We start from the raw sequence: 24,463 nt of genomic DNA, 5'->3' as shown, positions 1-24,463 counted from the left end.
AATCGTGCGTTTTTCAACTTTTATATTGTGTGTGGATTTGATGGTCACTGTACAAGAAAAGATCACACGCGTCGTAAGAGTACAACGCACGAACCTTCCATGACATGGCGAAAAAGCTCACTCTCTTAACGAAGAAGCTGGAGGAAGACTGAAGAGCGGGCGGACGAAGAGGATGTAGCTAAAGCGGAGGGGGGCGGTGATCTTGGGATGGGCCCAACGGTGATAAGACTGGAAGAACATATCATACAGACAGTGGTTCAGTCTGATCATGATAATGGAGGAAAAGCGATCTTCAATGATTCTAAAGGAAGACAAAGTCAGTCGCGACTGCGTGATGTGGCTCCGCCAATCTCCAATATTTAAGAAGTCTTTTAATACCATTTTGTCTCTATAATGATCGATTAGAGCCCTAAAAAATAGATGCATCATGTACATTCATATGATTTCATTCGACGCCCTATTGTACTTGCCTAGCTGACTACCTCAAGACGTAATACCGAAGCATTATTTCTTTTGTAATATCAGATCGATTACTTTCTCTTCCCCTTCTTTCCTTTCCCACCGCCACCACCACCTCCAGCCGAAGACTGGGTTAAGATGGCAGTACTTCCTTGGGTGAAACCGGTACCCATACTTTCTTTTCCACCTTTCTTTCTGTTCTGTGCTTGAGCTTGAGCATTGATGTAAGAAGTTCTCTGACGAAGTGGAATCCATCGTTCGGGCTATACGTTGAATGTAGGTTGGTATATCAGCTCTAGCTCATATACCACATCAAGGGTAGAAGTGGAAGTGAGATAATGCTTACATCTTCGGTGAAGGGTTTACCAACAACAGCGGCTTTAGGTAACTTGTGCTTTCTTTTATTTTCACCCGCATTGACATTAGCACTCTTCTTGTCGGTTGGAGCTTTGACATTAGCTGTCTTCTTTTCTACTGTCTTTGATAATGAACCAATTGCCCATCCTGTAGGTAAAGAAGGGACATTATTTTCCAAGTCACCTTCAGAAGTAGAAGGTAGATGATTTCGATAAGATGATGTTGAGAAAGTTTGATGAGATGTGGTAGCTGTTGAGTTGGTGAGGATGTCTGCATGTTCAGATGATGACTGGTGATCTTTGGCTCAGTTCTATGTTCGCTTTCAACGAGAGGATAAGGATTGACTCACACTATCAACCAAAGCTAGGAGATCATCATATATCTCTTGAGCACGTTGGTATTCTCCTAATCTATATCTCTGCAAGTCCGACCAAACACGATCAGCTTTGAGATTATCACTTTACGATGTCTGTTGCAGGCATGATCCGCCCATTGCTACTTCAAGACGCAGTTGAAGTAGTTGGGCGGCTGGGGCTGGAGGTTAGTAAACTCACTATTTGAGCTTCAAGATGTTGCACTTTCCTACCTTCTTTACCTTCTATTAAATTCAACGCTTCTTTCTCTCTGTGAAGTCTGTACAGACAATAAGCTCTTTCAAAGTCCAATGACCCTTCTGAGGTTGGTGGTTTATCTAATAGTGATAAGGCGGATGTATAATCGTCTGTTTGCAGATAGAGGAACAAAATAGTTTGAAATGCTGTTTGAGACGATGAATCGAGTGATAAGACTATCGACATGGAGAGAAAAGTTATCAAGTTAAGTAAGTATCAAAGTCGACCAAGGTCTATCATCGAAAGCCAAGCCAAGAAAAGAACAAAGACTCACTCTTCTTACATGTCTTTATGGCATTCACGAAATAACCATCATCAACTTGATCAGTTAAAGCTCTATATAACTTTGGTAATCTTTCTTCAGCCGAACGAGGTGGTCGAGCGGTGAACGATTTCTTCTTGTTTGTGGACTTTTCTAGAGTCGACATGTCGTAGGGTGTCTATTGGTCTACTTGATTATACGAAGATAGTGGATTGACTGAAGGACTTGAGGACTGAAGGAGGGTGGTGTTCAACGACCATGATTGATTATCGTTGTGACACCTCTCGAAATGAGATATCAGGTACACAATGATGATATCGATGTCGTGGCTCATCAAGTTATCAGGCTCATCGCTGCGTCAATGTCCGGCCGGACCTTGGCTGTTCCGATATTTCAAAAGTTATGAGTAGTTAATTTTAGTTCGTTCGTGTTTGCTTACCAATCTAATTAAACCGACTCGTTTCATCGATTGACATGCAACCCAACTTGTATCTTGCATAAACACTATATATCATTGACCTGTGAATAGTGTAGCTTCCTGCATATATACATCTTTCTACATTCATATCATTGCATTCTTTTGTACTAAATACCAACACAATCATAATCTTACAAAATAAAACAAGTGAAAATGTCTAGATCCGACATTACCGGCGTAGAAAATTTCAGTCCAAACGACAAAACTCGTGATGGAGAAGTCTCGACATCTTCAACGAAGAATGAGGAGACAGGTGAAGGATCATCGAAATACTCAGCGAATTCTCCAGTCATACCGACTCTGCATCAGCTTCCAAACCCTATACTCAATGAATCAAAATACGATAATGAACTTACTTCTACACCTTCACGTCATAACCGAGATCGAGATGGGGAAGATATCAATCTCGGTAGAACATTATCAACTGCTACTGTACCTATAGATGATTCTGATCTACCACCATTATCAGCACCACCTTTATCAGAATTACGACTATTTTTAGTAGCTGCAACAGTTACATTCTCAATGATCATGTCAGCTGCAGGATCCCAAACGTTGAATATCGCTTTACCACGAATACAAATAGATTTAGGGATAAACGATTCGGATTTACAATGGGTAGCTTCAGCATATTCTTTGACGAATGGATGTTTCCTTTTATTAAGTGGAAGATTAGCCGATATCCACGGAAGGAAATTAGTGTTTTTGTGTGGAGTTATGTGGTATGCTCTCTGGACATTGATAGGTGGATTTATGAAAAGTGGTGTTGGTCTGATAGTAGCTAGAGCTTTAGCTGGTATTGGTGCCGCTATGAGGTAAGCTCATCTTTCTCGTTCACGGGAGTTGATTGTTGGCTGACGATCGACGATAATGTACAGTACACCGAGTGCTGTCGGTATTATTGCTGGTAATTTTACTGGAAAAGCACGTTCAACAGCTTTTGCATGCTTTTCTGCGGGAGCGCCAGTAGGAGGAGCTTTGGGCTTGATTATTGGAGGTTTATTCGTGTCATATGTCTCGTGAGTAACCTTCTACGTCCTACCAGTCCAAACAGACATCCATTATGAGATTCGTCAAGTAGGATCAAGACTGATTCTTATTCACTTTTACCTGCAGAGACACATGGAGAGGTGCATTGTTCTGCTTAGCAGGATTAGCTTTCGCACTTGCTACAGGGGCGATCTTCGTCATACCTTCAGATATTCCTCATTCTGAAGATAAAAGGGTGGACTGGCTAGGTGCAGCTTTAGTGACTATCGGGTTGATCTTATTACAATTTGTTATCAGTGCAGGAGAGACAGCTCCTCACGGATGGAAAACTGGATGTAAGTGAAAATGTTATCGGGATGCAATATCAGATTACATGGCTGATTAGATTCCACATGTTCGTATAGATATTATCGCCCTGCTCATCATTGGCGTTCTGATGATTGTCGGCTTCTTTTTCTGGGAAAGATATGTTATCAATCAAACTACCAAACCACCACTTATGAGACTTCAACTATGGACCAGAGCAAAAGGTAGACTTGCATCTGTTTACTTTATTGGTTTCGTTGCTTGGATGGGATTTGTCGTAAGCTGATTCTCACATAGAATCATCTGATATATGGGCATTGACCAAATCGCTCATCTTCGTCATTGTACATAGTCTCTGTTCTATCACGCTACTTTGTATTACCAACAAGTTCAAGAAACTGGTCCTATCGGTGCAATGCTTCGGTTCCTACCTACCTCCGTGTCAGGAGTGCTGTGTAATGTTATCGTGGCTTTCTTGATCAGTAAAGTGCCAACTCAATGGCTAGTATGTGTGGGTTTGATAGCCACGGGGTGAGTATTTGTCTTTGTACGAGTCAAAAAAGCGAGATCGCTGATCTATCACAATGTTTTCTAACTTTAGACTTGGAAACGTCTGCTTCGCCATCTCTTGGGAAGATACGAATTACTGGAGATTACCTTTCAATGGAATGTGGCTATCTGTTATGGGTGCTGATTTGTGAGTCATATGAATTTTCTTGCTTATCATCGCTTTCTCAATCGCTGATTTTCAGTATCACGGGATTTCCAGCTTAATGGCAACAGGTCTAATCTTCGTAGCGGCCTTGTCTTTACCCGACGAACATTCAGTTGCGGGAGCTTTATTTCAAACATTAATACAATTAGGTGGATCTTTCGGTTTGGCAATCACTACTGTTATATCAGATGTTCAACGTCAAAAAGCCCTTGATAACGGATCGACGAGTAAAAGAGCTTTGTTAATAGGATATCATGCCGCTTTTTGGCTGGGTGCAGCCACAAGTTTCGCTGCATTGTTCATTGCATTGATTGCTTTGAGAGGTATGGGTACTATTGGGAGAGGTGTTAAAGGTAATCAGAATAAGGAAAATAACAAGGATGAACAAAAAGACACGGATATAGGTGTACCTGTACCAAATCGTGTATCAGGAGAAGAAAAAGTTTAATGTCTTGAAACCTCTGATTACAGAGGAGGAAGGGATCTGAGTGTTCGAATAACAACTACGATATTGTTTTTTAATGTAGTTTTCATTTGTGTAGTCTGGCACACATGTATTAGAACTTTGCACACTTTCTACGAGTACTGTCTGTTCCATTTCCTGTCTTCCTGTCCAATCGAATATCCTATAAAGCCTTGTACTGTCCAGCTGGCATGAAGCGATTCGTTTGTGGTACAAGGCAAGGTATTCTAGGTAGTAACCGTACGCGCAGGAAGCTTAGGCGTGATTAAGCGAGACCGAAGTTCTATTTCGGGGGTGACATTTGGGGAATCTCTTAAACGCTCTCGACTAAATCTTACGATTTCATCATCTCAATAATTACGCGCATATACTGTGGTCAGTTCACCCATGCGGTCCAATGGTATATATGCAGCCTGAAAAGACATTTTCTTGAATGTTCATCCTTCTCTTGCCTTTTCTTCCTCGAAAAATCTACTATACAAGCGTAATACTTGCACCATTCATTCATTCTCAACAGAATCAAGAGACTACGAGTATTTTCGTTTGAACAGATCATACGAGTAATTCCTACGACGATCTCGAGTGAATCAAATTCGGCTAAATCCGGTTTTTTGACAAATACGAATCAAGGAAGATCAACATTAAATTAACTGAATTTCGTGTTGGAAAGGTTTGAAATCTGAGTAGGTAGAACAAAGAACAAAGAAGGAGAGGAACAATACATGACTTGCTCCTACACAACTCAAGAGAGTGACAATGGAAAGCATGAAGAGGAACCCAAAGACCAAATTGAAGATCGAATGATGAATCGGTTTTCCAATAAGAACGAAAATCTTGGCCAAAATAGTTTAATGCCAGACTCATCTGAACTCGCTTCTGCTCGAAGAGATGTCGATGTTGAGCGACAAATAGTTGATTTGGATGGGAATCTTGCGATGACTGGGTTACAAGTATCATCACTTTCAGTCATGGATCAACAAGGGCCATCGAACCAAAAGGATCACACGATCGGCTCTGGAAATCACAATGGGATTGACATCAAAGACGGAATTCACCATCGTTCTTCATCATCTCCTATACCAACAACCTCACCGATACCACCCACTTCACAAGACCTACCTCAGTTATCTAAAGCCAGACAAATCCTTATAACCGTTACATTGACTACGATAACTATAATGGCAGCTTCAGGAGCTCAGACTTTGAACATTGGTTTGCCTACAATTCAGAAAGACTTAGGAATGAAAGATACCGATCTACAATGGATCGCGTCAGGTTACACTTTGACCAATGGATGGTGAGCTCCCTTATCCTCTTTGCTTCCTTCCCTATCCACTGTAGACCATACATGTTTATCCAATATACATCTCCACTTGAATCTTCGTATATACATGTCGATCAAACCCGTTTCCTCCTCCATCTCGGCTCTGTCAATCTCGCAAGGCCGGGGTGTGCTGATACCTGAGATGATGGATGATAGTCTCTTGTTATTGAGCGGTAGATTGGCAGATGTGTACGGGAGGAAACTCTTATTGTTGATTGGGATGATATGGTTCTCATTCTGGAGTTTGATAGGTGGATTTATGCAAAATGGAATTGGAATAGTCGTTTGTAGAGCTTTGACTGGATGTGGAGCAGCTATGGCGTGAGTTGTTTTCCCTCCCATGGTTTGCGGTTCTTACAATGGTGAAACCTCACTGTCATCAGTGTTAACCTTTGGTTGACAATTCCTTAATATCATTCCAGTGCAGAAGCTGACAATCAATATATTTGCTATTTGATAGCACACCTAGTGCGACAGGTATCATAGCCCATACATTTACTGGAAGAGCACAACAAATTGCGTTTTCATGCTTTGGAGCAGGAGCCGCCGTTGGAGGATCACTGGGCTTAGTCATAGGTGGTGTTTTCGTAAGCTACGTCAAGTGAGTTATAAAAACGTAGAATATAAAAGAACAGTTCAGAATCTGGGAATCGCAACTTGACGCATGCTTTTAATCTTTTAGACATACTTGGCGATCTGCTCTATACTTTTTATCGGGACTAGGTTTCTTAGCTTCGATAATGGCATATTGTATTATACCATGGGATAAATCACATACAGTAAATAAAAGTATTGATTGGCCAGGAGCAATGTTAGTCACTTCTGGATTGATATTGTTACAATATGTGATTAGTGCAGGACAAACTGCACCTCAAGGATGGAAAACAAGTTGTGAGTATTGTATCTTTTTCAATATACAGCACCATTCCGGATCTCTGAAACTTCTTCTGAATCGCCCTCTTTCGAAGCTTAGAGAACTGATTATGCACGATTCGTCATATAGATATAATTGTATTTATTATTTTAGCCGTTTTATTACTGGTGGCATTCTTCTTTTGGGAAAAAAGAGTCATCGATAAAGGCTTAAAACCACCTTTGATGAGGTTACAATTATGGACAAGAGCGAATGGAAGGTTATCTGCTGTTTATTTCATTGGATTTTCAGCTTGGCTGTCTTTTACCGTAAGTTGCTTGCTTGATCTTTACGATGCTGATCCAGCTCATGTCATTGTATCTAGGCAATCCTTTATTATGGTACATTGTTTTATCAAGAAGTGCAACTCACAGGACCAATAGGAGCTATGCTTCGGTTTTTACCTACAGAATTAGCAGGAATAGTTTGTAATATTCTTGTGGGATTATTGATCCATCGAATTCCAGCTCAATGGATTGTTTGTACCGGATTGTTGGCTTGCGGGTGAGTATCATTACAGTCATCAACCTTCGTGTGTACTTCAATTTGATAGTCTGTCATCGTTCATAGTCTGGGTAATATGTGTTTCGCGATTTCTGAGAAAGATACAAATTATTGGAAATTGCCTTTTCAAGGAATGTGGTTATCTTCTGCTGGAGCTGATTTGTGAGTGAAACTCACTTGGTACACCTGACTTGCCTTCAACGTATGTGGTTTAACCATTGTCATTAGCGTATTCGCTCCTGGAATGATATTCGTTTCACTACTTGCTTTACCCGATGAACAGTCAGTAGCCGGAGCGTTATTTCAGACTTTATTGAGACTTGGAGGATCATTCGGATTAGCAATTACGTCAGTGATAGCTGATGTTGAACGTAACAAAGCTTATTCAAGAGGTGAAGAAAGGATTCAAGGTTACCTAAAAGGATTACATGCTGCTTTTTGGTTATCTGCCGCCATGTCATTTACGGGTCTAATAGTCGGTTTGGTAGCTTTAAGAGGATTAGGGATTTTGGGTAAGGCGAAGAAGGATAATAAGAATGAAGATGGAAATCAAGTGGAATTGAAGAACCTAGATGATAGAATGACGAATAACACAGATGATAAAGAGATCGGTTTGGGTCAAGGGAATGAGGGAGTTGGGAAGATCAGGAATGGAGCTGAATTGGTTTGAAGACATGTGATTATAATTCAAGGTGGTGGTTTCATTGCAGGAATGGCAAATCATGAAAAGATGTTTGTATTATACGACCAATGTACGAATATAGTGTTGTGAAGATAGTAAAAATAGTCTGCATCAAAATCAATGCATGATCATCACAGCTCAAATGGTCCTACCTCCTGCACCATTGTTGCTACTCCAAATTGATCATGTCCAAGTCGAGATTCATCTGAACCGTCTGGGGACAGGAACGATCTTACTGGTCTTGAGCAGGGTAATGAGGTAAATCACCTGGAACAGGTCTGGGGACGGAAGGGATAGTAGGTTCAGCGAAATCGTACTTGTTCATTGTACAAGTATGTATATGTGGAAATTTGGCAGGGTTGTACGATGTTATGCTCAGTCTACGTGTTGTCTTGTGAATGGTATGATCGTTTGGTCGGACTGATACAGATGAAGAGATTGCGTGATGTTTCGATGGGGTGATGTGGTGTGGCGATGTGAATGTAAATCAATACTTCATATATTCCAAAGATGTAGTCAATCGTCTCCCAAAACTACACGTTGAAATACCTCTTTTTCCCCAATATCATCTTAGTACGAATGACGAGTCGGTTTGAAAAAGGATTACGACATTCTTCAGCATAAGTACAGAAACACTAAGACGGTCTTGAAAAGGAAAAGGAGAATGATGAAAGGGTAGTTTCTACTTCACCACAAAAGTTTAAAAGGAGGATATAAGTGTCATCATCTTTGCTTGGTTTCAGTGAGTGAATGAGACTAAATGGATGAACGCAAAGTCCAAACATGTTTTATATCACCTACAGATGCTTTCAAATCGAATTAAGCAACATTTTTTTAATGATACAGTATATATCCCTTCAATACTCATGTATGACATGTAGAGGAAATACATATTTGATCTGTGTGAGTAATAATATATCAGTGTAACGACGTAAAGGTAGGGTACTCTACTTCGCTCCTACATGTAGGAATTTGTCTCGTCACAATGTTAATGTCATTTACGGTTGAAACACTATGTGGTTCAATGATGCAGAAGTATAATGCATTGAATGATATGGAAAATCTTAGTTGATTTTTTATGTAAACTATTGAGCGATGAGCGATGATGATTCGTTTGTTTATATTGTGATTATATGTACAGATTCAACAATGGATTTGATTATAGCCTTTCGCTCCACAGGTCCACCTTTGATTCGTATTTTGTATTATATGGTTGGTATGTTTCTTCTGTTCATTATTTCTCCCCAGCCTCATTTTCCTAAACTTCGTCATCAAGGAAACACACAGCGTCTTAAAATTACTCAACATAACCTGTATCACGATCAAGTCAGCTTTTGATTCCTTTTTACCTCGAGAAATCGATAATATACTCACAGGACTTGTAATCCTAAATCATCACAAACTTGCTTCCAATCCGCTCTACTTTCCCCGGTATCCGCTCTTCGCCAGACTTCCGTTATGATTCTATTAGCAGTTTCGATATCGAAGCAGCATTGCGATCTGTAAATCGTGTCATCAGTTTCACTCCAATCCGAAGCGAAAAACTCCGAAAGTGACCCACTTGAAACCTTCGAGAAGCGTCAAAACCCATTGTCTGGAAGGTCCATCGACACACGATCCAGCGATGATAGCGGGCCAAGTTAGACTGAATTAGAAAAGGGAGGTCAGCTAAAATCCTTTGGACATCGAAGATCGAGTTCACACGGAGTGGACAACTCACTCAATAGACATTCCCAGAGCGGCTGTAGACCAAGAACAATGTTGTAATACTTGTTGAGCAGCGTTCTGCACTCTGACATCCGCCCGAGGGTATTTGAAAACCATCTTGAGAAGTAAAATCTGAATGTGAATGATTTACAGTTAGCAAAATTCCTCAGGAAACGTCCATAACGACAACGAGCAGCCCGCCATGACCGCCAACGACAGACATCGGGTCATTGAGAGCGAACGATATGGAGGTGTTTCTGAGCGAACGAGTAAGATCATAAACTCACCTTCATGGTATACGCATAAGCTCTATTTCCAACCTGCACTCTTTCGTGTTCTAGTGTACTCAGTTGTAAGCTTTCGATCCAAGCATCAACATCTCTATTTAGTTGTCTTGCTTCGATGACTAATGGATCTTCATGTTTATCATTCAACAATCCGGTCAGGGAGCTGATAAAGCCGTTCGGAGTTGGAAATGCGTTTGCAGATGAATGATCAGGATTGATAGGAAGTGAAGAATCGGTTTCGGTGATGATCACATTTGATTTTGACACTCTTGCTAAAAGACGAGTCACTCGGGCGAAAAGAAGAACCATGACTCGAGACACTAGATAGGACAACATGGATGAGTATTTGAAACTGCAGCTATAAACCAAGAATTTGGGAAAGTACCACTCACTGCCAAATTGCTTTTCAACAGAATGCTCCTCATATGTCGATCGACTAGCTTCAAGCCACCAAGTTTCCCGTTCATCGCTGATCAATGACGGTTCTTGACCAGTAGTTAGGCAACCTGCAAAAACACATCAGTTATTCGCTCGACAGGCAATGTAACAGGAACTCACCAAATGTCTCGTAGATTGCCAAGATCTCAAGCATCAGTCTTGCAGGAGAGACTGTGACACCATCGGTTAATTTACGTGGTTCAGACTTTTTAAGCATTTCAGCTGGACCACCACGACTGTAGTTCAGACCATAAAAATACGATCAGCAATTGCATCATCGTCGTTAGGGCGGATTCAGCCCTTTTACTCACATCGCAACCATATCTTTGGCCAGATTGAAGTTATCCTGCCAACCACTTCCACCAAAGAATATATCTATAGTACCCAAAGCTGTTCCTGCTCCTAGAGCGGCGTCCGAAGTAGCGCCATCGCTATCACGGACAGCTCTTCGAACCATTTCCTTCCCTGTATCTCGAAGAGTTGACGCATATTGGAACATTGCTGCTGTTTGGGCAGTTGCTACTCCGGAACGAGCCAAGAGGAAAGCTTGATGGATTGCTCCTATACCTAAAAGAGCCACTCGAAGAGCGTCTGCGGAAGGGTTTAATCCTAGAACAATACTCAGCATAATCATCGCCTCGGAGAAGAGATCCAGCAATACTTACCTCTTGGAGAATCAAGAGCTAACGGTAGATTGATGGCTAACATGGGGTTTAGTCCACTTGGGATGGCCATCATGAGAGAAGCGGCGTTAGCGCAATAGTGTAGGATTAAACTTCTTTCTTCTGCTGTAGGGAACCAAGGAAGAAGGACTGAAAGATACGTATATTAGCCAAAAGTGATTTTCCAGTACGATGACCAGAATGATTTGCACTTACAGTTCGGCGTGGTCAAGATTGGGGCTCCGGCACCTTCTGTCGTTGCCCATTCTTGTTTACCGATTTGTCCTGCTAGATATTGTTCTCCTGAACTGACCAATCCTGTTCCTAAAGCAAGTCCTGAATCGTAATTGGATGATGGTGTATCCGATACGATACTTGCGTCCCATCCTGTTTCAGCGGTTGAAGCAAGTCCTGATTGTTGGTCAGGTGAAGATTGAAGCGCTGATGCATCACCAGCTGGACTAGACAATAGGAAAGGTAATGTCAGTTATCACATTGATTCCGTTTCCAAAGTGCAGAGACACAACCGCAACTCACGGGGTGGTCTTCTTATCTGGCTGAGAACGTCTACGTTTAGACGGCTTCCTTTCCTCTTCACTCTCGCTGATATCTGAGTTACTTCTCGATTCTCCTTGTCTGTCATTTCCATCTGATTTCTTTTCTCCTTCTCCCGGATCAGGATATACACACTGGAACGTATAGGTTATATAGGTTAGCGTGATCTTGAAGAACGATTTGTCAGAGAAGATTTGAACTCACTTCCTTCTTGGCGATGATACACCGTTTGCAGACCGGTCTTGCTTCATCACACTTTATCCTTCTTGATCGGCAGCACAAACAACCTGTTCTCGTTCTTGTATATTTCTGACGTCTTTTCTGTCCACTTCTACCGGAATGTTTCACTTCACTTGAACCAGCTAAACCATTGATTGTAGGAGACTGTTTTGCTGTTCCAGGGGTAACACTTGAATCTTGATCAGGGGAAGGATCATCCCAATAAGATCTTGAAAGCGAATGTCTTTTCAGTATATCTTGTTTGGTAGGATTTGAGTATGGATGCGCTCGATTGGTCGCAGAAGACGAAGCCCGGAAAGGTGAACGATCAACCTGAAGTGCTGATGTCAATGACGAGCTAGGGGAAGGATCGATAAGACCAGGATCAGGAAAATAAGCCGATACGGGTGAAGGTTGATAAGTTGATGACGAAGGTTGTGAGGATACATCAATCGGTATAGGCTGCAAGAGGTTGGCATAAGGATATCGAGGATCTGGTGGTGGATGTGTTTTCATGACGCTATAACGCAAATGACGGATGAACGGGGAGGAAGAAATAGACATATTTATCAGCATGGAACTCAAGTAAGTAAGGCAAATATGTAAGATTCGGGGAAAAGGTTGAGAGGTGTTGACGTAGTTTGGCGGCCATCAAAGCTTGTCACCACATCATACCAGGAAAGATGTCACACCGCCGAAACGGCATGTCCGTCTCATACACACACAGCACATCCTGAGACGCAAATGCGCAGGATCATTGACAAGGCAATCGAGATGGCCACAGGCCATTTAAACAGCTGGTCTCACTCACTTAGCATGTAGTTCATCCTTTCTCAAATTGTTTGAACCAGATTTGCCATTATCAATTAACGAGGATGTAGATGGCGATTGTTTTCGATGTTGGTGGTGTGTTTCATTGTGAATGTTCGTTTGATTCGGTGCTATGGTGGATAATGGATCGATCTCAGGATATGAAAACGGGTTTGTATTCCATCCTGGATTAATGGAGCTGGATTGTGGTTGCTGTTGTTGCTGTTGTGAGTTGTTATTACTATGATGATGGTGTGAAGGTGAAGGACTGGGTATGTTTGATGAAGTAGGAAGTCGATGTGAGCTTGAAGAAGGCGTATTTCTCATCAATGGTTGTTGCGTTGTCATATTTTCAGAGTTATGATGATGATCGATATATGCTTGTTGAAAGCACAAGATCAGATCAAGAATCAAGAGATCAATGTTTAATCTTGAATGGAAGATGAATGAGATTGATAATATCTACGTATGGTTTCTTCCCATATAACATATAATTTTTTTGTGTCCGGTGACAGACGTAGGTGACCAGCTGTACTCTCTTTGTCTCTCTCACTGTTAAAAAATATTCCCAGAGCGACAACAAAAACAAATAAAAGTGGAGGTCACTCTTTGTTGCGGAAGATTACTCTAAGATGCGGATTGGATCTTGATGCGGAAGATTCTCTGGTGCGATTTGCAGTGGACAGTCTCGGAGTATTATACGTTGTGATCTACGGATGTGCTGGCGATGATGATGCTGATGATGATGGTGGTGGTGGTATTGATAGATAGTGGCGGACTGATTAGATCTACTGATCAATTGAGAAGTCCTTGTGTCCGCTTCCTTGCTTGCTGGCTGCTATTATTGCGACAAAGAAAATGCAGTACGAGTTATGTAGAATGGTATTTTCGGCTGTGATCGGTCTTCTAGGTTTTTTCCTCTTTCTTGGTTTCTAAGGAAATTTGGTAATAAACCAGTTCAAGGAAAATTTTGTGACCACTGCGTGAATACTCTACTTGGCGTTGCAGTAATATGGGATCTAATTGTCCCCTCTTCAACCCCCCACACAGCAGCTTACGTGCCTTGATGTAATAATGATACTACGAGTTTTAGTCTTGATGAGGGGAAATAAAGATCGGTAATCTTATTTAAAATCACCGTACAAGGGAATTCAAAGTGGCAATGCCGATTCTTCCAAAAGGATTTTATTTATTTTATGTATAATAATTAAAGATATATATGTATCCTTGTGCAAAACGAACAGGTTAAATTGCGGTTGAACGCAAAGCACATTCAAATGTAGAGATACTTTTGGTCATTATTGATTGAGTCTCAGATTATTGAATCTCGATAAGAAGGCCCAAGAATCTATTCTGGGAAGAGAAGCAAACAAATGTGAAAAATGACGTTGCAGAATGAATACCCCTTCCTATTTTACCGGAATCAGATTTCACAAGTCAGAAATCAGAAAATTTCATGAGAAGGTAGAAAGTACATCCGTGCGCTATCCACATTTATCTTACATTATTGGGTATACGGCTTCTGAGGTGTGGATTCTAGCATGGTCTTGTAGCAGATTCCCTTTTCTGAACTGATGACTGAACGGAAGTAGGCATGGAAGAAGACTTCTTTCGAGCTTTCGTCCATGAAGCTGTTTTTGGGGACGATTACAGAGAAATCGCGGAAGTAACCGCGGCCGAATGATTATTTGTGTAAGTTTCATAGTGACTTGAAAATCAGATCTCACGGCAAGAGTCACTCGATCAGACGATCATAGAAACATGATCAGTTCCGATAGGAGGCAGAGTCCGTTTCGACAAGAGAGAAGTTTTTTTCCTTTTTGGCCCTTAGGCAAAAAGAAAGCGAATTCCTAAGATTCCTAGAATACTCCTGAGATTTTCTTTTTCTTTTTCTCCGACATTGAACTTTGAAACGGCATAAGAATATGATCGTCTGAAAGAGCATGAACGTCTGTGTACGTGTGAATTCATCGTGGTCATTAGTGTGGACATGAAGTAAAGATACTGTAGTATTTCTTCGCCAAACTAAAGCCCTCTAGATACAATACACTATCACGAATGAACTGCCTGTTTCAATTCATATCGCCTTTCCAGAAAAGCTGACGCGGAGAGCTGACGTATCATCTCAGTTCTTCATGAATTTACCGTTTTATTCGGAGAACAATTCGACTGTGCACAGCAGCAAGTACGTAAAAGTGATCGAAGTCAAAATAACATACAAGCGGCAAGTATTATATTTGAGCTCTTGAAAGAGCATTGTTTCGGTTTATTCATAGCGAAAGATGGCATATGCGAAATCAGACGAGGACCAACCTGGATAAATTAATGATGGATGAAGAATTCAATGCTTGTGAGCAATGAAGACACACAGGTGTGATCGTTCAAGGGCCTGAGACGTTTCAACACATAACGTTATAACTATTGCGAATCTTACATAAATGGGGAAAAGTTGCGTTCTCAAAGTTTTAGGTTCAAGGTTAAATCCAGAATGAATGGGACGTACGTCCTTACTGGTCTGCTTGATATATTTACATCTTTCCAGCTAAGATCAATCACTAAAGAACATCATTTCGTCTGAGCGTCTGGTTCTGAACGAGAAAAGTAAGAAAGGAAGATGACAGAGAGGTTTATTGTTATATAGGTTTGGGTTTATATGATGAGGGGAAAGAAAGGAGTGATGAAGTAAATTTGTAATGTAGAAAAATAAAGGATGATCTTTAGAAAGGACAATTGATGTAAGATGTAGAAAAAAAACCAGAAACCAATCGTTTATTTCACCTATGTGTTGTGTGCAGAAAGCTAACCTTATAAAGAACTTGATCATCTATTTATGGTTTCGATTTTCCTCCTTTTTGCTTTCTTGGTGGAGTTACAGCCGCTACAGGTGTACAAAAACCCAAACGTCAGTATTGAATTATTCATTTATAAGTACATATCAACAGTGCTTATTTGAGACCGCGTTAAAATCAAGAGGAAACAAAAAGCACAGCACATCATCATCATTATACATTCTCCACGCCTTCCTAGGAAAGGGGTTTATGTATAATAAAATGTTTAACAAAGAGAAAAAGGTATATTGTTTTGGTAAAAAAACGCATTTCCTTGATGTGGGATCACTTTCAGACTTGGCTCGGAGGACAACAGTAAAAACGGACTCAAGAAGATGATTCTGATGAGAAAGAAATGGGAGATCACTGACGCCGTCCGCTGGCACCGTATCCCCCATATTTCGGAGCCTTCTTCTCAGCAGGTTTGAGGATCTGTACAAACGAGCGTTGTCAGTGGTGGTCATATTTCGGACAACGTGGGGACGATGACTCACTTGGAAGGAACAGAGCAATGTGTCATCAACGGACATCATGGCGCCCGCGTTATCGAACTACAAATCGCCGAAGATGAGCAATGCACAGGTGTGGGTTGTATGGTATGAACTTACCTCTCCACAGTAATTAGGAGCAGAGAACAGTGTAACTAATTGTCGTTTGGCAAAGAATTCGTAACCATCTTCTACGACCTGATAGTTGCATTGTTGTCAGCGTATTCCAAGATTTTGAGATAAATTGAAGATTGAGGGAACCTACTTGATGAGCTCGACAAATCAAATCCATGTCATGCTTTTGTAGGAATCGTGACACTACATCCGGTCCAAAAGTGAACGAAACACCTCGATCATTCTCACTCCATCCTGTAATATCCTTATCGGGATCAGACCATAAAAGATCACAAAGAAGGCCTATATGAAAGATCGTCAGCTAAGCGCATAAGGATCACCTTTTGAAGTTAGCTCACCAGTATCGGGTACATCTGTAGGTCTCATCACTCTTCGGATTTGTTCCATACTTTGCAAATCGGGACTCTGTATTGGTCTATGTTAGTCACCCATAGAAGGAACGATGTTGCAGCGTGTACTCACCAAACCACCGTGCATGGTGAAAATCTTCTCATCAATGATAGCAGCAATGGGTAAACAGTTGAAACAATCGGTGAAAGTCTTCCACAGCTTGATATTATAACGTCGTTTACCTGTTTACATGAAACAGTTTGTCAGCAAAGGTTCAGATGGTTCGTTGCCCATCACTCTTCTCCATTTTGGATACCTCATCATGGTTTCCAACTCTCGACATCGAGTCGCGTAAATGACAATGAATCACTCACACTCATCATAAAATCCGTAAATTCTGTTAATACTGGCACACTCGTGGTTCCCTCTTAGGATGAAGAAGTTTTCGGGGTATTTGATTTTGTACGCTAAAAGTAAACAGATAGTTTCGAGTGATTGTTTACCTCTGTCGACGTAATCTCCTAAGAACAAGTAATTGGCTTCTGGTGGGAATCCACCATATTCAAAGAGTCTAAGAAGGTCATAATATTGTCCATGGATATCACCTGTTCACGATATTTAATGAGGATCAGTCAGAATCCCCGTCGACGTTGAGTTCGATTCAACGACATGTTGATTGATGGTGGGATGATGGAAAAGGCCCCATACTTACCGCATATTTTGATAGGAGCTTCTAATTCAAGTAAGATGGGTTGACTGATGAAAATTTCTCTAGCTTTTGTACAAAGGTATTTAATTTCATATTCTGCTAATTGTACAGCTTTGCCCGGTCTGTTTCCTCGTACTGTTTGAATCCAGGAAGACGTTAGTCTACGGAATCGCGTCTGATAGTGAGTTTTGAGGATATCACCTACCTTCCAAGAGACGATCGATAACTGAGTCCAAATCAATTTCGTTTGGTTGTTCTCCCATGATGATTGATTTTGCGTAACAGGATTTAGGGAAAGGGGAGGGCAAGTATGTGGAAGATTGCAGAAGTTGGTAGACTAAAGAGGGAGCAATAAAGGATGTCAGTATGAATTCAGTTTATCTTGAACGTGCACAATGAGATTTGTCGAGGTGTGAGGGTGATATGCGGTATGGGATGACAAGGTTCAAGTGATTGCGAAAAACGAAACCTTCACACGTAAGAGACGTCTCGTACTCTTTCATCATCTCAAGTGCGTCGACACGGGTATGAACGTAAAGGAAGATGATTACGGTGTGTTTGTGGTAGTATGGTACGAATAAGCAACATGAACTTACTGAAAACCTTTAAGGAATTAAGGTTGAATCTGTTACTCTGAAAGATCTATATAAGAACGATTTCTTCCTTTTCTACTGATACGTGTTTATGGATGTTGATCACGCTTGATGTTGATCAGAATGGGATGTCGTGTTTGTCTGATTGTAGTGGGATTGGAAATGATAAGGTATGGAAAGGATGCAACGAGCAAGGATATCTGGAGGAATAAAACGTCGATGTTGACGGGTGTTGACTTTATATCTTGATGTGTCTTCTCAAAAGAATGAGGTTGCTCTTTAACCTACTGCAGATATTCGTCAGTATGTTAATACTCCACAAATGTCGTCTGAAGCACTTGGGAAAGTGATCCTTCATTCATGACTCCACTTGTCTAAATCCTTTTCTCCATCAAGACCCTCAAAAGCAGGATCTCACAAACTCACCTCTTTGTTTGAATTCTCCTTGGACGTAAACGAGCTGAACGTTTTCTTCTTGTCGCTTATTCTGCTACGACTAGAAGTATTTCGATGTGAATATGAGAAAAAGCAAAAGATGTGAATAATGACAAAGTCAAGTAGTTTGACAATGAAACAGATTTGATTGAGATGTTGAATTTACCTGTGGTAAAAGTGCAAGTCAAATCAAGACACGCGGATGGTGGATTTTCCAAAGTGTGAACCGAGGTGGTGTAATCAAAAATGCAAGAAACAAAGAGAGAGAGAGAGAGAGAAGAAGAAGAACTGCGATTGCATATTGACACCACACTGAAAGTGGCACTTTTTACTACAGAAACACCAAACAACTCTCTGCTTGTACAGGTGGCGGTAGCTTTTATTCCCATAACGCCGTATAACCCCGCTTAAAGGCGCGTCTCTTTGCTTCATTCTATCCATCGTTTTCTTTTATGCTTTCAATGCCAAGACTCAGTCAGTGTAAGACGATACAACAAGACAGTGCCGTGCAGTGAAGCAAATCGTCCCGTGATAGCTCGAATTGCATCATCAAGTGAGAAACTGCAAGAGATGTACATGTCAATCGATAGACAGACGACGTAGGTTGGTGAAAGAGACGCTCGTATCGCAACGACAAGTACTTTTGATGTCATGCTCAGCTGCACCGCTCTTGAGCAAATCATTCCGCAATCAGGTTTCCAATATACAGATTGATTTACTATATTTTTGACTTTCATATTCATACTTGCTTCTCTATAAACAGACTGTCTTATTTGGTCCTCAGATGTTAATACTACTTGGGGATGTAAAAGCTAATTAATATGACAACGTAACTATAATATCATATATGTATATATTTCTCCTCATTCTACTGTTTTCTTTCTCTCCCTTCGTCTTCAATCAAATCAGACTGTGAGCTCCCGTGCAGCTTGTTAAAGGGGAGCTGGGGGCATATGAGGTACGACGTTGGTTGTAGTCTGTACTGGGTGACCTGAGGGAGTGGTGTTGGCATCGACCTGGGTTGAGATATACGTTAGCTGTGATCGTTACCGTTCTCGAGCCCACACGAAGTGGGTTCTTTGGAAAGGTTGTAAAAAAATACTCACATCGTTCAAAGCTTTCTCAATCTTTTCTCCTACCTTAGCAGCAGCGTTGGTGACTTGAGTGATCAGTCCAGGATGAGTGGGAGAAGCGGTCTTCTCTTCGATAGTGTGAGTAATTTGCGTGAAGGTAGACTAAACAGCCTTATGTCAATTTCTCGTTCTACGTTTACGTGTTAAACCTGCGAAAAATAAAAGTGGTTCACTCACTTGGACAGCGCTCAAACCTTGCTCAAAGATACCTTTAGCTTTCTCACCTGTCTCAGTGGTGGTGGTACTGGCGCTATCGAGACTCTTCTCAACTGTGTTGGATGAGGTGGGAGTAGGAGAAGTTGAAGGTGCGTTTCCCTATCATGTGATAAGTCAGCTGTCGTGAACGCTATTCCTCCGCTAATAGTGATAGAAGAAGGCATGTCAAATATCGACTTGAGATAAGAGAACATCATTCTGGTTATAGATTGTCACGGGACAAGTCGGAGATTGATATTTACCTCGATTTTATCAATGATCTCCTTTGCTTTAGCTTCGATCTTATCGGTATAAGGCTTAGCTGCGTCTTGGACTTTATGAGCGTAAGGTTCGACTTTCTCGAGATACTAAATCAAGGATGAACCATTCCGAGTAGCAAGATAACGTCAGCTCCATTTTTCGGAAACAGGGGATGCTTATCTTATCTCTTAGTAGGGATAGGGGATGGGAACGCAACTAACAGGTTTAGCTAAAGCCTGAGCTTTGTCCAAGATTGTAGGTTCTGTGAGAGGATCTAAAGCTTTTGCAGGTTCGGCTGAAATAGCTTCTACAGGAGTGACTGGTTTAGGTAAAACTTCACCTCCGACTACTGGAGCCCCTGGGACAGTAGTTGCAGGTGCGGTAGGTGTGATTTGGACTGGGTGTTCGGCTGACATTGTATTTGTATTTATATTTGGATGTGATTGTTTGTCTGTTTCGATATTCTGGTAAAAGATGGATGGAGGTTTTTAGATGATTATTTTTCTTCTATGGTTCAGTGCACAGAAGAATATAAAGACAGAATGAAGTCGTCTAATTTCTCTCGAACATACATCTATCCTTCCACCACCACCACCATTCATCATTAAATTAAAAAAGGCGTTTTTTTCCCACCTTGTTCGTTCGTAATCAATTCAAACAAAACTGATAAGTGGCGCCAAAAATAATGAATGACGTCACAACCATTTGATCAACCGCGCAGTACGAGTAGCATTCTCTGTCCTTACAGCATTTATCATTCCCCCTTTCCTCCCCCCTGAGATCCATAACAAAGAACACAAGCTAAGAACACGTTGGTGCGGATTGAAAATGTACCAATTTTCGGTCGAAAGGCTTTTACCAGGACAAGGACAGGAGGTGAGATGTGCCTAAGTGGATCATCAAGTGAATGATGATGTAAGGTGCTTTCTCCACTTTTCGGTATACTCGTAACGATACAGGGATTAGGTCGGAAGTAAATTTGATAAGATAATGTAAGTCTCTCGCTGCTACTTTATTTATCAGAATGGTGAATGGAAGCTTCCAGTAGAAGAATGGTTATACCCAAGGAGATAGTTTCGGGCTACTCAACTAAGCCGAGACTGTCCTTTGTGTCTCAAGATCGCAAGCATAGGCAATTGATATTGATACGAGAAACATCTGGACCCATAATCGCACAGACGATCAATATCCAAATCGTAGGGATTAACAGTTTAGATAAGGGGATTGATCGTGTCTTTCCTTTCACTACAGACAAAAAAGTACGGTTCGATAACCCCTCAATTGATTCTGAACATCGGACAAAGGTAAATAAAAACAGACCAAAAAAGAAAGGATTAAGATGCTTTCGTCGTCTGTTGTGCTGTGACCCGTTTGCGTTCTGACGAGTGTATGAGAAAGGTTCTTCTTCCGAGTCAGGTTAAGAAAAAGACATTCTTTGAGTCAACATCTCGACATCTATCAGTTTCTGACCGACGAATCTTAACTTACCGTATTGAGATACCAAATTTGAAGCCATGATAACTATGCCTGAATCTGCTCAAACCAATATTGATGGTCGGTTTTCAACAATAGACAAAGAATTACATTCCAGTTTAAAGGAAGTCCCCCGGCCTGCTCCATCGACATGCGAACGGCCAAACGAGGAGGGTTTGACCCATCCACATGCAATATCCGGTACCATCTCAAGACGCTCTCAACCAGATATTCATCCTGCGTCTAAAGAGGACACCGCGTCTCCAATTTCGAGTCAAGTACAGCAGATTTTGATCGCTTTCACGATCACTATGACAAGTATCATCACTTCAAGCTCGGCACAAGCTTTGAATATTGCGCTCACCAAAAGTACAAGATGATTTACATAAGAAAGAGTCTGATTTACAATGGATCCTTTCCGCTTATAATCTTCCGATTGGATGGTGAGTTGAGCCTACCATTCAGCCTGGTTAGCCGTCGTTCTTTATGAACTCTTTCACATGTTATACAAATATCCCAACTACTCCAGCTGAATACTCCGTAAAATCGCCAGTCTACTTTTGTTTTGTGGTCGAATAGCGGATTTATACGGTAAAAAGAAAGTTCTCCTTGTTGGAATGACAACCTTCGCAATTTTCACTTTAATTGGTGGTTTCATGCAGAATGGGTCAGGTTTGATCGACACTAGAGCTTTAGCAGGTTGCAGTGTCGCTATGGTGTGAGTCCATCCGAATCATCCCATATATTCATTAATAGAGAAATCAGTACTGATATGTGAATACACGGAATGAACGAAATCAGTATGCCTAATTCAAATGGTATGATTGCGGAGGTATTTAGTGATAAAGCAAGATCAAGAGTTTTCACTTGTTATTCAGCTGGATATTCAGTTGGAGGTATTTTAGGTGCACTCATAGGTGGTCTGTTCGTTCCATACGTTCGGTGAGTGAGATCATCATAGTACCGATCCGGGATGTACTACTTGAACCTCCATTTTCGAGGAAAGACGGTTGACATCCGATGATGAATAGCTATATGTGGAGATCGTGTCTCTTTCTCATAGCTGGGATTGGTTTATGGAACTATATTGACGTTTGTCCTTTTACAAAAAGATTCGCCCCCAATCAACGGAGAAAGAAACGTAGACTGGATTGGCGCAGCTCTGATCACTGTTGGCTTAGTGTTATTTCTATTCTCGATCAGTGTCGCTCAAAGTGCTCCTCAAGGATGGAAAACAGGATGTAGGCGATTCAAACTCAGTGTTTCCTCTTGGCACTGCTCATCTTTTGACTTTCGGTCTGTTCAATAGATATCATATCATCATTGATATTGGGAGTGATCTTGATCATCGCATTTTTCTATTGGGAACATTATATAGCTACAAGATTAAAGCTTATCTGAAAGGATTACAGAGTTCTTTTTGGTTAAGTGCTGCCTGTTGTTGGTTTGGTGTCTTTCTAGCTGCTATAGCTTTGAAACAATTGGGTGTTTATGGGCAGAATAAGGATTCGGGGAATATCAAGAACGAGAATGTCTTGGGAATAGGCAAGAAAAGTGAACGACCAGGCGGAAACGGGAGCAACCTTCTGGAAAAAGAAAGAAATTCTAAAGTAGTCTAAAGTACTTTGAATAGCCCTAACATCATCGTCAATTCATCAGACAATCATATACACTTTAAGTAGAACGTATGAAACCATATGAATATGACTCATATTCGTCTTGTCGGCCTTGGTTCAGGCAGTACCTGTTTTATCATGAAACTTATCGTTGCACATAGACGAAGTGGCGAAACAACAGTTCAAACTGATTCTCAGCATTCCATACCTACACCTTGTGTTTGAAAAGAGGATAATTGTAGAGGCAATAGAGAAACCATTCCATTCCGTATGTATAGCCACAAAAGCACTTCAACATATAAATGAAGATATCGTGAATCAGTATTTCCTTCATTCCTATCTTCTCCTTGCTATATCCAAGAACCAGGTCACCAGACGGTTTCACCTCTTTTCAATTTAGGTAGAACCATTTTTCGCCATACATCATGAATCTCTTTGTTTTTGTTTTTTTTCACAGAATTAGATCAGTAGTTGTTGCAGTACCGATTGATGGACAATGACAACTCACGAGATTTCGTTTTACCTTGAAAAGAGGCCGTCATGTCCTCCCAATTTGGTTTACAACTCTAAGTCGCCACATCAGCTATCTCGTCAGCTCAGACATGTAAGTGAAGTTTTCCCGGATTGTTCCCCGGATCCTGAATGATATAGATCTAATTGTCCGAAAAACGGACGATACGAGTAACAAATACATATGATAGCACTCACCTCTAACACAGTCATGAACAACTCAATCTTCATTGATTTAGTCCAACCTTTCCCTTCGTTCGCCCATGATTTATTAGTAGACAACGCAGGCAGGATAACTTTTCTCCAAACTTCTTTACATTCTAAAATAAACCTCATGCTTGTCAGCCAATCGTACTTTTTGGAATGAGACTATACACCTTATAGCTGATGTGACGAAACCACGCTCACGAGTGGCAGTTTTGTCAGTTTTCTGACCTAACAAATCCCATTTGATATCTTTAGCAGTCTATCCACAGAAAAAGCAAAATATCTCGTCAGCTCAATCCCAACTTCCTTTCCACATGGGTCAAGTGAAGAGTTGGAAGGTCACACTAACTTTGAGAACAAGAATCACCAGTAATGATTTATCGTATTCGCCTTTCTTCACTTTGGGTTCGTTTTCAATTACACTGGACTTGATTCTGGGTAAGTCGATCTTGGTTTGTTTAAGTGATTTTGATTTTGCTTTTTCGGAAGAAGAAGGGGAAGAAGGTCGCTTATAGGGCTTGATGTCTGCCGGGGAGGATGTGTCGACTTTTGGCATCTTGTCACTGAGTTACGTTGAATGTCTGTTATTGTTCCTTGGTTGCGAATGAAAGACAAGATAAGACAAGGTGATGCTTGATTTATTGAATCGTTGAAGATAGATATCCTTGTGTAATTTGGGTCGATATTGGAGTTTCACTCGATATGGGCTTTTCAAATAACCTTTCTCATCTTCTCGTTCAATTGTTTCTGCTTGACTACCATCACTTCTGTTCATCACCCGAGATAATCCACTCGAACACAATAATGT

At 41.0% G+C, this 24,463-nt stretch overlaps 9 protein-coding genes across 9 annotated transcripts; 3 read left to right on the top strand and 6 right to left on the bottom strand.

Moving 5' to 3' along the window:
• Positions 1-530: 530 nt before the first annotated feature.
• IL334_004026 (uncharacterized protein) lies at positions 531-1,855 on the bottom strand (the record flags this gene model as incomplete). The annotated part of the gene is made up of 5 exons (XM_062935749.1): positions 531-722; positions 806-1,105; positions 1,166-1,234; positions 1,371-1,603; positions 1,702-1,855. The coding sequence occupies 5 exons, from the start codon at positions 1,853-1,855 to the stop codon at positions 531-533; spliced, it is 948 nt and encodes a 315-aa protein (XP_062791800.1).
• A 465-nt stretch (positions 1,856-2,320) lies between these two features.
• IL334_004025 (uncharacterized protein) lies at positions 2,321-4,626 on the top strand (the record flags this gene model as incomplete). The annotated part of the gene is made up of 7 exons (XM_062935748.1): positions 2,321-2,982; positions 3,046-3,186; positions 3,284-3,492; positions 3,562-3,740; positions 3,816-3,994; positions 4,065-4,160; positions 4,233-4,626. The coding sequence occupies 7 exons, from the start codon at positions 2,321-2,323 to the stop codon at positions 4,624-4,626; spliced, it is 1,860 nt and encodes a 619-aa protein (XP_062791799.1).
• Positions 4,627-5,363: 737 nt separating this feature from the next.
• IL334_004024 (uncharacterized protein) lies at positions 5,364-8,052 on the top strand (the record flags this gene model as incomplete). Its single annotated transcript, XM_062935747.1, has 8 exons — positions 5,364-5,938; positions 6,122-6,286; positions 6,426-6,566; positions 6,648-6,856; positions 6,969-7,147; positions 7,204-7,382; positions 7,449-7,544; positions 7,611-8,052. The coding sequence occupies 8 exons, from the start codon at positions 5,364-5,366 to the stop codon at positions 8,050-8,052; spliced, it is 1,986 nt and encodes a 661-aa protein (XP_062791798.1).
• Positions 8,053-9,434: 1,382 nt separating this feature from the next.
• IL334_004023 (uncharacterized protein) lies at positions 9,435-12,448 on the bottom strand (the record flags this gene model as incomplete). The annotated part of the gene is made up of 11 exons (XM_062935746.1): positions 9,435-9,564; positions 9,626-9,709; positions 9,785-9,903; positions 10,059-10,378; positions 10,451-10,564; positions 10,617-10,732; positions 10,808-11,105; positions 11,162-11,308; positions 11,375-11,619; positions 11,696-11,847; positions 11,918-12,448. The coding sequence occupies 11 exons, from the start codon at positions 12,446-12,448 to the stop codon at positions 9,435-9,437; spliced, it is 2,256 nt and encodes a 751-aa protein (XP_062791797.1).
• Positions 12,449-12,739: 291 nt separating this feature from the next.
• IL334_004022 (uncharacterized protein) lies at positions 12,740-13,090 on the bottom strand (the record flags this gene model as incomplete). The annotated part of the gene is made up of 1 exon (XM_062935745.1): positions 12,740-13,090. One exon carries the CDS (start codon positions 13,088-13,090, stop codon positions 12,740-12,742), a length of 351 nt encoding a protein of 116 aa, XP_062791796.1.
• A 2,843-nt stretch (positions 13,091-15,933) lies between these two features.
• Positions 15,934-17,495, bottom strand: IL334_004021 (serine/threonine-protein phosphatase PP1; the record flags this gene model as incomplete). The annotated part of the gene is made up of 9 exons (XM_062935744.1): positions 15,934-16,002; positions 16,065-16,121; positions 16,179-16,256; positions 16,324-16,475; positions 16,532-16,598; positions 16,656-16,765; positions 16,898-17,128; positions 17,236-17,367; positions 17,438-17,495. The coding sequence occupies 9 exons, from the start codon at positions 17,493-17,495 to the stop codon at positions 15,934-15,936; spliced, it is 954 nt and encodes a 317-aa protein (XP_062791795.1).
• A 1,697-nt stretch (positions 17,496-19,192) lies between these two features.
• On the bottom strand, positions 19,193-20,265 carry IL334_004020 (uncharacterized protein; the record flags this gene model as incomplete). Its single annotated transcript, XM_062935743.1, has 5 exons — positions 19,193-19,276; positions 19,367-19,495; positions 19,571-19,708; positions 19,852-19,956; positions 20,071-20,265. 5 exons carry the CDS (start codon positions 20,263-20,265, stop codon positions 19,193-19,195), a joined length of 651 nt encoding a protein of 216 aa, XP_062791794.1.
• A 1,098-nt stretch (positions 20,266-21,363) lies between these two features.
• Positions 21,364-22,723, top strand: IL334_004019 (uncharacterized protein; the record flags this gene model as incomplete). The annotated part of the gene is made up of 7 exons (XM_062935742.1): positions 21,364-21,640; positions 21,693-21,765; positions 21,876-22,040; positions 22,124-22,264; positions 22,354-22,370; positions 22,435-22,563; positions 22,632-22,723. 7 exons carry the CDS (start codon positions 21,364-21,366, stop codon positions 22,721-22,723), a joined length of 894 nt encoding a protein of 297 aa, XP_062791793.1.
• Positions 22,724-23,306: 583 nt separating this feature from the next.
• Positions 23,307-24,211, bottom strand: IL334_004018 (uncharacterized protein; the record flags this gene model as incomplete). The annotated part of the gene is made up of 5 exons (XM_062935741.1): positions 23,307-23,371; positions 23,447-23,504; positions 23,647-23,768; positions 23,857-23,914; positions 24,005-24,211. 5 exons carry the CDS (start codon positions 24,209-24,211, stop codon positions 23,307-23,309), a joined length of 510 nt encoding a protein of 169 aa, XP_062791792.1.
• Positions 24,212-24,463: the final 252 nt, after the last annotated feature.

This window comes from Kwoniella shivajii, chromosome 5, assembly GCF_035658355.1.
Source record: "Kwoniella shivajii chromosome 5, complete sequence".
Classification (NCBI taxonomy): Eukaryota; Fungi; Basidiomycota; class Tremellomycetes; order Tremellales; family Cryptococcaceae; genus Kwoniella; species Kwoniella shivajii.
The sequence above is the reverse complement of the archived record's forward strand: the minus strand, read 5'-3'. Positions and strand labels throughout refer to the sequence as shown.